General features: G+C 39.2%; 1 protein-coding gene across 11 annotated transcripts in view; it reads right to left on the bottom strand.

Annotated features, from left to right (window-relative positions):
• Positions 1-13: 13 nt before the first annotated feature.
• The window catches only part of Klp10a (kinesin-like protein 10A), a 35,678-nt gene continuing 20,572 nt past the window's right edge, over positions 14-15,119 (bottom strand). For 3 of the 11 annotated variants that reach the window (XM_077409446.1, XM_077409447.1, XM_077409445.1), the window contains 11 exons: positions 14,986-15,080; positions 13,661-13,783; positions 11,829-11,975; positions 10,481-10,511; positions 8,697-9,126; positions 7,904-8,477; positions 7,414-7,663; positions 7,142-7,296; positions 6,851-7,057; positions 6,553-6,727; positions 4,504-6,134 (listed from right to left, as the gene is read on the bottom strand). In XM_077409446.1, coding sequence (XP_077265572.1) covers positions 5,116-6,134; positions 6,553-6,727; positions 6,851-7,057; positions 7,142-7,296; positions 7,414-7,663; positions 7,904-8,477; positions 8,697-9,126; positions 10,481-10,511; positions 11,829-11,975; positions 13,661-13,783; positions 14,986-15,080 — 3,206 coding nt within the window. In that variant the 3' untranslated portion in view covers positions 4,504-5,115. The other 8 variants (XM_077409449.1, XM_077409451.1, XM_077409452.1 and 5 more) reach the window with 8 other exon arrangements.

Below are 15,119 nucleotides of genomic sequence, written 5' to 3'. Positions count from 1 at the left end.
TATATTTCCAATGTACATTTTCCAATCTGATTTATTTCATTCATAAAGCAACAACGTGAAACCTCTCATACGTATCCAAAAATGTTCTGTGCACATCGAATTAGAATAGTTCAGAGGTCGACTATTAATAACGACATAATAGTAGGGGTAGGGACGGGGAGTATGTGTCGTACGTTTGATTTACTCATCTCCCTTCTGCAATTAAATTATACGATTATAAAAAAATAAGAAGTATACTAACATCTTTCGATTGCTAAGCCTCTCATCTCTCCCTATATCGCGCTTCTATTCATTAAAAAATACTATATTCGAGGTGGTGAAACGCGAATCCCCTTTTCGTGGTGTCTTAAAGAAAAGCTAAATTATAAATCTCGACGATGGGAACATACTCGTATGCCTGAGCTACGGCAGTCGTCAACTGCCTCGAAAACGTTTAACGTTTTGTTAATCAAGGCGACGTATATTTAGCAACCATCGGAAAACGTCGGATATGTAGCGAGAAACGAACTTTTTCGACGAGCGAAGCATGACTCTAATACGTGGTCACAGCTTCCGATCGATAATACACGCCCGATACGCTGAATTAAATTAGAGCATGCCCTCGACGGCACGCGCGACCATCTTATTTACCTTTGATACAACAGTAATCTCAAACAATTTCTTCAAACAACTCCGCGCTATGAGTACTTTATATATTTATATAAAAAATCGTAAATCTTGTGTCAACACATATGTCAATGTTCCGTTACTCCCATCTATCCACTCTATCCGCGCGTTATTATTGTTACTTTGTTAATTTATCTCTCAAGCTTTCTCAAGACCAAGAGTAACTTCCCTCGAGTTACAATTGAAACGGTTCTCTACACGTGGTAATGATTGTTAACTCGTGAGTGCACGAGGATCTTACGCTCTTATACAGGAACGGGAATCCGGGATAAAATCACCAAGAGAGATAAAGTCGTGTGACGTGCGATACGCGTTATGTTAATCTTCTTAACTCTCTATTGTCTAGTGCAACTGCAGTGCGATATATCTCCTTGCAATTGGCATTGTAATGCGATGTATGATCCTCGACAAATCGTGATAAGAAACTAGTCGGCCTGCATGAATAAGACACGGTAAATATTTTAGAGACCGAGTTAGACAAATACCGAAAATATGTCTATCGACATTAAAATATTTAAAAAACAGTATATTTTAAAAAATTACTACGTTTCCTAAATTATACACGAATGCTGAACACTGATTGTGAACCCTAGCTCTGCTTTCTACGATTTATTGGAGGAGTTTTATATTTCCGGCCAAAGAACATTGTTTTCTGTCTTCACATTGATTCCAGATATTATTATAATATTAGCATCATATTTGTATCGAATTTTTGTCGCGATGCATTTTAGAGAATGTAGAGATCAGAAATGGGATAAGATAAGAATTCATTGCTTTATATATCTTACGGAGATTCGATTTTCTTTGCTTAAAAGAAAATATGTCGATAGGGGGAACATTAACTTCACTGCAGTAGCTATAATCATGAAAATCGACGGTATTCCGTTGGACGTATTCATAGTAAAGCTTGTGAAGCTTGCGCGCACGCTGAGACCGCTCCGCGAGTATTGAGTATTGATTCAGTAGAGTGAGAGAGGAAGAAAACACAGGCGTATGCGTTGATAAACCAAATGAAGATTTAATCTCATACTTTTAATAATGTCAGAAAAAAAGAGGACCGTTTGTGAGATGCCGTCGACGATATTAATACTAAGAAACTTAAATATCCGGATCAACGCCGCTGGGTAGTTTCCTTCTTACGAACTAAGAGTTACATCTTTTTCTTTTCCTCCTCTCGGAAATCAGTCGTTATTTGGTTCGCGAAAGAAGTCGATCGCTACGCGTGTGTATGTATGCACTTGTACGTATGCGCGTGTTAATGAGTGTGCACAAAGTATCGCCGTGACATATCTGCTTTCTTTTCTGGCAAATCGGCTCACTAAGGCTTTTTCCTTTATCCAATAATACACTGAGTCCCTCGTAATAATACGCTTAGCATTCTACAGCCTAAAAAAAAAACGAGTGTTTATTTGACGGTGTGCAGCTTACGCATTATCGTTCGCAATGGTGCTTCGCATCTCAAAAACGGATAAACGGATACAATTGAGTATCGACGTGTCGTTGACGGCTTAAAATTTTGCTGATCTCGGTGCGGCCCGAAAGTATGTAAAACACGTAAAAACTCGTTTCGAAGAAAAAATATGCAATTACGTATTGAACTTGGATCCCCGAGCCGAAACAAACGTGTTCGTTTATTATCTTCGCGAGTGTGTGACTCCGTATTCGTTTTAAAATTTCCTACGGTTCCAAGCTAAAAGAGGCGCTAAAGAAAAATCCTGACTAAAAAATTCTTCGCCGATTCCGGCCGAGACAAACGTATCTGATACGGTAAAAATAACAAATTGTTAATTTCTCGCTGGTGAATTCTTAAGCGATTATTGTTATTATGCATGCCGTACTTCGGCTTCCTTACATATCCCTTCCTGTGGAATTCCTTCTTCTTACTCTGTCATCTTGCTACGGAGGACCATTCGAGAAGAATCGTTATATGATACAAGATATGATTGCTAAGATGAAATTTACGAGTCGAGCTCTTTGCTGCCTCGACGGCGTATATTTCGTAGCAATTTCGAAGGCAAGATGAAGTTTTGTTACATTTTGCGTTTTTTATGAACTGTCGCACTAGTGTCATGGTATAACTGCTTCTCGCGCGCGCGCACTTGTAATTAAAAATTGATACACACATAAGAAGCGGGCTTTTTTCACCGGTGAGAGACGATTACTTTTTGTGTCTTTTTTTTTTCGCGTTCGCTAGAGGGGTTCGCTATAACATCCTTAATTGTACCGCATGGTGATGTTGCGCGATCGGGTCATCTTCTGGCTGATTTGTTCCTCCTGCAACAGCTGCCCGCGGAACTGGCTGACTTGGTCAAGCGCGGCGTTCAGAATGTCACGTTGCTGTATTAACAACTGCTCCCACTTTTGGGCATATGCTGCAACAGATAACACGCACACCCGTCAGAGCACCCAAGAGCATGATTAGACACATCGGCTTAGCGTAGTTAAGGATTAAATCGGATATACATAGAGATGACGTATTACAAAGTGAACGCTGGAGCTATTTTCCCTGCTTTATTCGAGCATCGTGTTTAGCTTTACATCTTCTTAAAACGTGGGTAACAGACACATATTTGTCATCGAGTTTCATTGCTGCTTTAGTTCGTCCAGCCGGAGACGTAATGCTGAGCTTTTTGATCACAGTTTTTGTAACGAGTTTAGTGAAGTCTTAATGGTTCAGCGACAATAAACACACATGGCAATGAAACTCATAAAAATAAAAAAGTTACAATGTTAATTAAACGATAATCACTAGTGATTTGAAATAAGAGATGATACCTAAAGCAGCTTAAATCTAACTTACTTCCAACTCGCTACTTGAGTTGTAAATAGAAGGCGCTAGTTTTTTAAACGAAAGCATAGTTAAGAAAATTAATAAGAATGCTTTGATTTATGTTTGCACATTAATGACTTATTTGTAGCTGTTTGTAAGTTAGTCTGAAAGCGCCTGAAGTTACAGGATTAAAATGTGAACATTATTTGTAACATGTGAATGTATAAGTGTAATTAAATATCGATATCGTTACACAAATTGAAGCTTAAGCTGAGCACACAAGCCAGACTCGTTGAGTAGTTCTCTTATAAACGTATAATTATCCATAACGTGACGTTGCTATCAGCTTAATAATCCACAAAAATAAAATTTACTAACAAAAATTCGGTTTGCGTACATACATGAAATAATGCGTTCACGCTTCTAATGTGTACATACTAATCATATTTTATATATAACAATATTAATTCCATGTCATTTAAATTGAATTTCTACAGCACACACACATATATATATATAAAATTATTTAGTTTTTATTTCACAAGATAACACGTACTTGATAATATTATATTTAATAAAATAAAAATATGTAACAACAATAAAAGAAAAGAAAAATGTTGAGTTTACCCTCCCAGGATATCCGTTTGCGTTCTAAGAAAAATATAAAGTTTGATATTAATATTGTAAATCTGTCTTCGTAAAAATATTGCTTCTATATATGGAGGGGTAAAAGCCATCCTGGTGTAAGTCAAATTTTTTAAAATATTGACTCGTGTGCATAAAAGATGCAATCTATATATTATATAAATTGTATCTATTCACACCCGATTGAAATGCATGTGATATCCAGATGACGAAATAATGTGATGCGTATCATTAGTAAATATGGTGCACATTAAAACAAGCTGTTTCTCTGAAACTATTTTATAGAATTGTTAATCGAATAATATTGTCGTACCGTCCGAAAATAGTTTTCTCTCTATAAGACGTCTACGCAACGAGAAACTCCTCAGGTAGGGTGACTCAAACTTTGTTCTTTTCCGCCTCAAATCTGTAACGTTTTCTAGTATTACATTAAAATTTCTCCTACAGGTATACAATGCAATGTGATTTTTATATAAAGTGTACAAGTATAGGCACCTAAAAAATTTTATTTGCTATGCTATAATTGTAATCCAAACTATGGCCAGCCATATTTTTTGTAAAAGCTAATAATATTGATAAAATACTTATGTGATTTAAATAAGTGGCTTGTAATACGTTTATAAAAATGTCATATATATTGTAGTGAATTTTGTGTATTAAAAAATGCTGTTTTAAAATTAAAAAAAAAATCTTAAAAATACAGTTACAAAATCAAATACATTTAACATCACTATGGCACACGTAAAATTAGTATTTATAACATTTCAAACGTGCATACAGTTAAGTGCTCGAAGGAATGCATTTTCATTCAATTAAATTAAAAGATTAAAATTATGTAACAGCATTTCAAGTTTTTTTACACTATACTACACACACATATAATGACATAAAATATTGATTTTTGATATCATTAGTCTATCCTAAATATGAGTGAATATAAATAATAATAACATAAAGCATAAAATTAAAATTATCTTTTTAACCTTTAACGTACAGGCTGAGGATTGATCTGCATGGCTGTTTTATGCAAATAATTATATGTTACCCTGTTTTTTATCCTCTCTCTCTTGTACATAAATAAAAAAGATAATGTACGCTGTTGGCAGCAGCGAAAACAAAATAACGTTTTTCAAGAAAGATAGCAGAGAATACAAAATTTTATAGCAATCTAATTGAATAGCAGATTTCTCCTCCGGATAATTAATCATCTTTCTGATATTTGATTTGATATTTATCGAAGGATCGATAAACTCTTTGGCATTACAAAGATTATCTTCCTTATTAACATTATCGATGTCATGTGCAAGTTGAGAATATAAAATAAGGCTATTGTTTGTTTGCGAGTCCACGTCATACGTATTCTCATTCTTATTACCTACATCCGTCATCTTTCTTCGTCTTAAATTTATATTAACGTCAGAAAATACTGCCGGCAACGCGCTGTTATCCTGATCAGTATCGTAATCTTTAAAATTGTTACGTCTCTCAAAGTTGTCAGTACAAATGTCAGTACAAGGCTGGCAGCCGATCCAATCTTGCCATGAATCGTCGACAGCTTGTGGATCAAATTTGTTCGGGTAGAAAATATCTCCCTTGCTCGCGAATTTCTTTTTCACGAAGTCCTCGCAGTAATAATTGTAATTCGTCAGACTACTTATGGCGTGCGATTTCTCCTTGCGAGGCGAATAATACGTGCTACAGGATGTGCCTTTAGGGCTTGTTTTAGTACGGAATGTACCAGACCAGTGATATCTCTGGGACTTCTTTTTGTCATTAGTGGACACTTTGACCAGTTGGCTTTGATTGGATCTTTGAACGCCCGAGTCTTCCTCGGTGTCATTCGAATTGAAATCGCTTCTGAACTCCATCTCATCCTTCCAGGGAGAAGACATCAACGAATTCTTCGCGATCGTATCTACTTCCGTTGTGTTTAAAGTCTGCGTGTCGCTGTCCGTGTCGTCGTTTATCATTATCGTCACGTTTGTCGAGCTGCTGCCTCTCCGGTGGCGGTTTAACGTGATGATCGAATTTGCCTTAGTCTTACTGCGCGTATCTGTCATAAAATGCGATGCACTGTGATACCGGCAAGTACAACGTTTCGTACTTTTTCGTACTTTTTTAAGTCTTTACAAAATATTGGCGGAATAATCTCAACGACACGTATCGTCACTTAAGAGGGTTCGTTATTTATCGCCACATAATGCCTGTGAATTTTTATCATAAAAATTTTCACAAGTAATCTGACGTTAAAAGCCCTCATTGAATAATATCAACTTTCGTATTCGAAAACTGGTTTTCTTGATACATCAAAAAGAAAAAAAAAATATGCTTCTGTGTGATGACACACGGAAGAAATAATTCATTTCTCGTTAACGAAAGTGCACCATCCAACACAACGCAGTGTACGAAATTAAAGCGGTAACAAACGGAAAACCAATAGAAAAACATAAATGTGCAAACGTTTATCTTACCTTCTTGGTCGTAATCCACCTCGTGAGTCGCGCTAAATACACTGTGCGCGTCATTAAGGAATTTAGTCGTATTATCCATGACCAGTTTGTGCGTATCCAACACTTCTTCTTCGAGCATCTGCAAAGCTGATACTGCTTCATGGAAAGTGTACAAATCTTGCGAGAGTTCACCTTCCTGTAAAGAAAAAAATCATTCGCATTGATAGTTAAATTTTAATTTTTTAAGTTTTATTATAATTATACATATACCTTTTTTTTTTTAACTATTATTGTCATTATGCGTTTGATAATCACTTACATTGAGAGATCGAAGCTGTGCTAAATCGCTATCCGATAACACGCTATTGTTTCCCTGTTCCTCAATCTTCATACCTCTATCATCATCCGTCGGCGAAGCTTTTATTTCTGTAGGATCAGTTGCCGCCAATTCTTTCACTCGATCCGCGTATCTCAACGTATTTAGGGAGTGCTCGCAAGAACTCATCCCGGGACTAATCATCGCTATCTATAAACAATTAATATCCGTTCGAATGCCTGTCTCTCTTTTGATATCCCTATTTTATGATAATATAACTATGAAATAATTTACCATGCATGTTTTTGATTTTTCACCGATAAAACTGTCCCTTAATACTTGAGTCAGTTTGCTTGCTCTAAAAGGCAAATGCGTACCCTTACGGCTTAATGCGCGTATACATTCTTTTAATGCTAACAGAGATTTATTGATCTCAGCACCTTCCATTCCTAAAAATTTAAATAGACATTTATTACGTCAGAAAGCTAAAGCAGACGTAGATCATTATTTATAACCACTAGCGTCCATTTCGATCGTCGTTAAGAATTAATTGTACATTTACTTACGAGTTTGCCTATTAGCGGACGACGTATCAGCACCCCTTTCATTACCAGCAAGATCGATAAGCGAGAACTTTCCGTGTACCTTATGTGTGCCCGGGATACGCGCTATTATTTGGAACACCGCGTGTGATCTCGATGAATTAGAATTAGCGCTCGTTTGACCGCTCGTTCTGGCGCTGTTCCCGTGCTGTATTAGCTTTAATACTTCGTCGCAAGTCTCCACGACCTTCTCTGTTAATCCGACTATTTGGACCTATTGTTGTTAGACATGAGCAAAATTTTGGAATATTAAGATGGAGCTAAATTGGATAACCACAAATAATTGCCAATTGATTTAGGAATCTATTGATAACATAATGGAAGATAGCCAATATATATGTAAAAATAAATTAAAAATGTGTAATATTGAACATAAGCAATTAATACGAAGTTTAATAACGATTATCTAGCAATTAGAGCCAATTAAAATTTTTTATTTCAATATAAAGCGAACCTGCTGTTTGCCGTCCTCCAGAACTCGCAATTTCTCCTTGTCTGCCAAAAGGTCGAACACCTTGCCGGAATAGATCTCGAAGAAGCTAGCGGAAATGACCAGATTCAGAGGCCGATACTTGGCCAATTTGAGGCATTTGAACACGTCTTTGGCAACCATGGCGTAGATGCCCTTCTTGCAGTCCTGCGTCTTGCCGTTGAAATCGCCGCCCATTGTATGGGTCTTGCCGCTGCCAGTCTGACCGTACGCGAAACACGTAGCCATGCCACCCTCAAAGATCGTCTGCACCAATGGCTTGGCTGTATACTTGTAGACAATCTCGTTGTTACACGTCTCATCGAACGCATAATCGAATCTGAAGATCTGATTCTCAAGATATTTGGTGAGGTCGACTTTGGACTTCGGCTCGTGCACCACCATCTGATCTTTGCTAGGCACGCTGATCACGTCGATCTCCTTGCGCGTGTGTTCTTTCTTGTTGAGCGGACGTTTCCTCACGCACACAGTGATCTGATGATTCTCCACAGGGTCGGTCTCTCGCAACGGCCTGAACTCTATGCTGTTTTGATATTCCCTGCAAATTAAATAAATACAAACCGATAAACGATAATGTACTATGTCTCTTATCAATCATGAAACATTATCTAAACATATGGATATTCTACGAAGATCAACGCAATATTTATTTGAGGTACGTAACACTCTAACGGATAATATTAATATTAAGTATTGAACAATATTGCTTAAACAATATTATATTTTAAGCGCAGAAAGTATGAAAGCCAATATCAACCTTATCATGGCAAGAAACTCCCAATTCGGATTGCCTGGATCCAGATTCATCAACGCTTCCTTCTCCTCTTTCAATTCCGCTTGACGTTGCCTTCTTTCTTCCCTGTTCTTCTTCAGTCTCTCGACTTCCTTGACGACATTGGATCGCCTACCCCGGCCGTTCTCTATCTGAGCTTGTTGTTGCTGCTGCTGCTGCTGCTGCAGCTGTTGTTGTTGCTGCTGTTGCTGCTGGGCTTGTTTCTGCTGTCTGTTCTGCACCGGGGTCATCAGGCATTGCGTGACGGCCGCCGTCGGCATCGGCGGTATGTTCTCGAGCTCCCGGCGTCCGGTGAGGCCGGAAACCGATTCGCCGTGACCGTTCACCGACGTGGTCGACGACATTATGTTCGTCGGGCGACCCGTCGGTCGTGACAATTGCCTATTCGAACCCGCTGAAACATTGGTACGAGGATTAATGATGCCCGCACTGTCCTCCTTACCCTTGGCGATCGAATCAACTTCGTCGAGATTAAAATCAGGCGAGAAACATAAATCATGTCTTTGGTCTCGCGTGATCCATCCCGCTTTTTGCTCGGTCCTTTTCACGCTTATGACGCCTCGAATCTGATAATTTTTTTAAAATCGCTATACATCTACGTAATAGAAGGAAAAAACTACATTTCTAACGTAAATAAGAAGAAAAGCTACAAAAAATTATTCAAGTTTTAAACGTAATTGCACTTCGCCAATTCTTTGCAAAATCAAATAAAATTAAATTTACATTAATTTTTTAATTCACCCTTACGCTCATCTCGAGATAAGAATCGCGGGACAATTAGGCACATGTTTTCGCTCGATTATCAGCGGAGAAACCACAGAATCTCCAACACGAGATCCGTCACACGCATTACCGGCATCGTCGTCTTCGATTCGAAGCGTCAGGATCCGATTGTTATCGTCAGCGACGTCCGTACTTTCGCAGTCGCGGATTTTATTTTTCCTCCGGAAGCAATAAGCGAGCGGGTCGAATCTCATGGTCGACGCGGCATACGTGAGATCTCTTTAACTTCTAAAAACCGAACTGTCCGTCGCGAGAGAGGCGAACGGGAGCGACGTTCCGCCGGGTGGTGCGCACCGCCGCCGACGAGGTAGATCGAACAGTGCTCGAGGGAGGGTCAGCAGCGAAGTAAACCCCCTTGGCTGGGTCTACACGTCGTACTGTAGGTTCCGTCTCGGGGTCCTTGCCCTTGTGCCGCCTGCCTTGCATACGGCGCACGAATATCGATAGTCACGGCTCGACCGACCATACACACGTGCAGCCAAGTGTCTCGTCGACACTTGGCTTTATCTGGGTGAAAAGACGGCGACGCACACGCGCTCAACTCGCGATGTCCGGTCACGAAATTGACTTATCAAACGCCGAAAGTTCGGCCGTCATCCACGCTTATCGGCACGTGAATCGGGAAACACGTGGAAATTCGTGTTCCGCGCTCGCCAATCTCTCTTTTCGAACAAAGATCAGCGGAGTGGCGTGTAAGCGAACGCGTGCAATTAGTCCGGTTTCATTAAATTTCTATATCCGTTTTATTTAACGGTATAATCAAGACACGTTTTACCGCTGCAATTAAAACGGCCAAGAAATTAATATTGCGATAAAAATTTATCTATGAAAATACAGACATCGCCTCGTTACATATGCGCGGAGTAAGCATGCTGTAATCGTCACGATTTCACTGATAACCATGCCGCTTATTTTAGCAAAGTGTAACGAGACAGGCATCGAATCTTTGTCGCTATATAACGTACCTTTCACTGGGATAGACGGCCTGGTGGAGTGCTGAAAATAAAGAAAACAAACCACGTTCAGTCATTTCAATTAAAGAGAATGGTGTTTTCTTCGTGCAACGAAGAGGAGTGTTTTGTCGATTTACAATATAAAAAGTGCTGCAAATGAAAGAAATAAATAAAACGGTGCTTCCTTCGAAGCCGGGTGTATGATACATCTTTTTGCCGACGTATTTCGCCAGAACGCGAGAGATAAGAAGCGGTTTGTATATCGATCGCTCGTTAATCACGCTCGCCCGTTCCTTTTACATATCGATCGCCGTGCATAACGACACGGTTTTTGACCCAGTCACGGTGTAGGGCAATCGCGCTGCGCGATCTTCCATTCCGTTTCACGAAACTGAGCATTTCCGCGAACGAAAATGAAAGAATGCCGTGCGGCGAATTCTCGCTGACTATACGCTGGATATCCGCTAAGTCACCAGCCAGCTAACTCGCTCAGCCACTCGGGATATCCATCTGTCGAGACCCCGTCAGATTCAAGCAAAGGGTGAAAAGGGTGCAAAAAAGGGTGAAAAGAAATGTTAGCGACTAGCGGTGGATCTGTGCTCTGGTGGATGGGCGTTTTGGGAAAAGCCGACGTTTTTCGTGATAAAGAATAAAATGCGAGGCTGCGAACGCTCTTTTAGCATCTTCCATGCGAGAGAAGCTTTTGACACGAATCTCAAAATTCAGGCAGATTAAGAAGGTCAAAAATTTTCGTAATTTTTATCAGTCTTGAAAATAATATTTCAAGATAGTTATTTAAGGAACATTCATCTTAATTAAGCAGTTATGAACTTCACGATGACGGTGAATCATCAGTCTATCATGATACAATCGATTGGATACAAGTAATTATTTAACTTCACATATATCTTCCATTATTATTTCATGTCATGATAATGCTTCAGGATATTTTCCACTTATATCAAACATTTATGGCATATAAATCATCGTGAAATTAAGATATATCATTTTCTCATTTGATTATTCAAAAGATACATGTATCTATGCTAGCTCCAATGGACAGTAGTCATAAAATAGTCATCTTCTGTCGAATTAAATAATTTTTCCTTTAAATAATTTCTAAAGAGATTGATTTATGTGCCGTATTTTCCATATAATTCCCTCGTGCACTACGACTCAAGTAATAAAATTCGCAATGAGATATCGTAAAATCGGTATCGTAAATCTCAGCTCTTCGAGCATTCTCGAAGATGCTAAGGTCAGTTCGGCGACCACGAAGGACGATTGTTGCTGCTGTGAGAGGGTTGTGTGTTGCGGTTGCAGTTGTTGCGGTGATGGAGGGGAAGGTGGTGCGCGTTACCGAGAGACGAGATGTGACTCGTACAGGAAGCGTTGCGGATGCGAGGCCGTTTCTCGTGGTGTGACCACCATGGCGTCCGAGGGAGCCCTCCTCTTGGTTCTCCGACTCGTCGACCCCCTCGTCCTCCTCAGCCGAGGAGTCCGGCTCCTTATCGCAGATCGCGGTCACGGCCAGTTTTACGTAAATCAATCGGACGATTATACCCGCGGTCGACGGAGCCACCGAGGGGATCGATGAGGAGAAAAGTCGTCAAAAAAGACGGCAATTTTGCGGATGAACGATGACCGAGACGACGTGAGTTTCGTATTCAAGATCGGTTTGTCATCGATCAGTTTTGCCCGGGGATAGGCGGTCGATGGTCCATCGTCGACACGAGGTCCATGATTATGAGCAGCGTCCATGGAGGAAAAAAAAGATGTTACCATGTTAGTAGCGGGAATGACGCGCGAGACTTTTTGACTTTTGTCGATCGACGTATTTACAGGCTCGAGAATTTCTTGAGGAGTTTTACGTTGTGTACTAAAATTACGAACTGGATCCTTGGACACCCAAACCAAGGATTATTTGAATACTGGGCTTGGTTCCTTGAATCCTATTTTCCTTGAGTCTTTGAATCCCATCACATCGATTACGTTACTTTTCAAGTTTCATCTAACTTTGTCTCTGACAAATAGCAATCAAAATATTCAATTTTCACAAATGATCTGTATAAAAATATAAATGCGAGTTATTCCAAAAGTCGATTTCTTTAAATTCAAAGTAAACTTTGCAATTTTTGATCCACATATAATTCAAGTATTCTGCTGCAGAGAAAGTACGCGGTTTTCGCGACACCTTGTGCAACATATATGTATATAGTCTATATGTATATATAGTCCACCGTGATTATATCGCATGACACAAGTATTACTAATAAGAAAAGTTAACTCTACGCAATCAAACATCTACAAACTGTTTAGGATAAACTCAGGATCTATCTCAAAAAGCCTTGGTCTAAATCTACGAGAATGAAAGAAGCAACGAACGCACGATACAAATTTTGCAGCGGAAGTCGCAATTGTTTATCTTAGACGCGGGCTCCACGTGACGGGGAAGCCGGAGACCTGACGAGATCAGACTCCGTGTCATCGTCACGTCAGGATCGAAGGCTTGCGGTGGACCGATTACGAGTGACGGGGACTCCTACCTGAAAGACGTATAGGTACTGGAACATGCCTACCGCGGTGCAAACGCCACGAGACGCGGGATCGGATTATTCTTTCCATATTAGGAGCGAGGTTATTTCACGTAGCCCGGGCAACCGATAAACAGAATTCTGCCGAGGCAGTCGATGATCGACCGCGAATTTACGCGGACACAAGACTTGCGTCGAGTTTGATTCGCAAAGTGGCATGCGCGCCGTCATTCATGGATCAACGTCTGAATAATCGCGAGACTTTCGCGAGAGTTTGCTTATCTAACATCGGTAAATGTATACCATTTCGCTTATCTGTCAGACCGATAAGTAATTTCCGAATTCCTGTAATTTAAAACCTGTCTGTAAATTTGAATTAAGATTAATTAAAGCGGAAAATTTATATAAGACCATTCAGTTTCCGTTAACTCGTATCGTTAATAACTTTAACGTTTCTCTACATGTGCACTATTTTCAATTTTTATTTAGGAAGTCTTCGAGGTTCGAGATGAACAGAACGTGGAAGAGCGACAATTTCGCACCTTCCGTAATTTAATTTACAATTGATTCTACGAGTATATGCTTGACAATGGCCTAGAACGCACTATTCAACGTTTCGACTATGCGTTTTGAGAAAAGATCATTGAACTATACGTACCCTTGCTCTCGAGGACGCCAACATGTGGTTGTTCATCACTTGCGGTAGCGCACATATCTCGGTTCGTGGTCCCATCTTTTGGTTCAGATCGCGATTCAAGGCAAGAATCGCGTCGATTTCCACCTGAAAAAATACATATATATTGTATATAAATCCAAATAGATTTGGATTGTCATTTATTTGTCTTGCATTATCTTTTAATTACTTAATGCGCAACCAACATAAATTTCAAAACAGAAACGGCATTATGGAGATTGATCACATGATTTTCCTTAAGACCAGTGCAGAAGTTAGATTATGTGTACAGCAGAATTATTTGAATAAGAGTAATATTAAAACTCCAGAGTTCACAAATTATCTCTATTTTCACGCAAATTACCTTTCGGCGTGGAATAAAACTTTGTTGAGACATTTTTGTACTAATACAAATCTTGCACAATTAATTCCGCGATTAGGACATAAAATTATGGAAGAATTAATAGAACTTCGAAAAAATCCTTGTATTAATACAGCAAGAATAAATTAACGGGTTGGTATTTAAATTCAATGTTTAGCATTTAACTGCAAAATGTTGAACAAAGTTGCTATCGAAATTCGCGACTGACCGAAAAAAAAAAATATAAAAGTTGTACGATACTTTATTTACAATTCGAAATTCACGTTCTCACGAGACTAATCGCATTGTATCGCATGACTTTTTGCAAAAGTCACGTTCGACCGAACCGACTTGACTGACGGTAAATCTGTGGACTTGCAAGCCTGTCGGAAATAGATTCGCGCCCCCGTTAGTGGGCTTCACGTTAGCCCTGTGGCATTGCATAAGCATTGCGGAATTGAAAATAGCTAAATAACCGTGACCTACGGATGTGCGGAATTGTAATATTGCGGTTCAACGCGGTGAGATTGCGAGAGAGAAAGTTAATCGTAGCGCAAATGTCAGATAAAAACATAGTTGGACACGTATGTTTAAGGTATGCGTACACAAATATACTGGTATTTTTAATAATTTCCGTGAGAAAGTCGCAAGTATAAAAAAAATACTTCCGAATTATTTCAACAGAGGAATTTTCTACTACACGCATTCTCTGTTTAAATGTATAAAATTGTCAAAAATTAAAATGGTTAAAAATTAAAAAATGCTGTACGATGAATATCATATTTTATCTTCTTTGTGTGACAATATATGTAAATATTTTAATTAAATAAATTTTAAATAAATAAAAATAATTCTAAATTAATTCCACTTAATTTCAAAAAGAAGTATCTAACTCTCTGCTTTTTTGAGTAATTATAAATTGCTCAGAATAATTTATGAACGCACTTACCTCTTTGCCTTTGGTTTCTCCTCTCTCGAACCATTCTACAGTTACGGTGCGCTGCTCTAAATTGATACCGGAGACGACTGCCGAGTGAACGCGACCTGAAACAAAAATTGTACATTGCAATGTATAAGGATTGG

The sequence above is a fragment of the Temnothorax americanus genome, unplaced genomic scaffold (genome assembly GCF_048541705.1).
Source record: "Temnothorax americanus isolate GAGA-0224 unplaced genomic scaffold, ASM4854170v1 Scaffold26, whole genome shotgun sequence".
Taxonomy (NCBI): Eukaryota; Metazoa; Arthropoda; class Insecta; order Hymenoptera; family Formicidae; genus Temnothorax; species Temnothorax americanus.
Note: the sequence above shows the minus strand (reverse complement) of the source record. Positions and strands in the feature narration are given on the sequence as shown.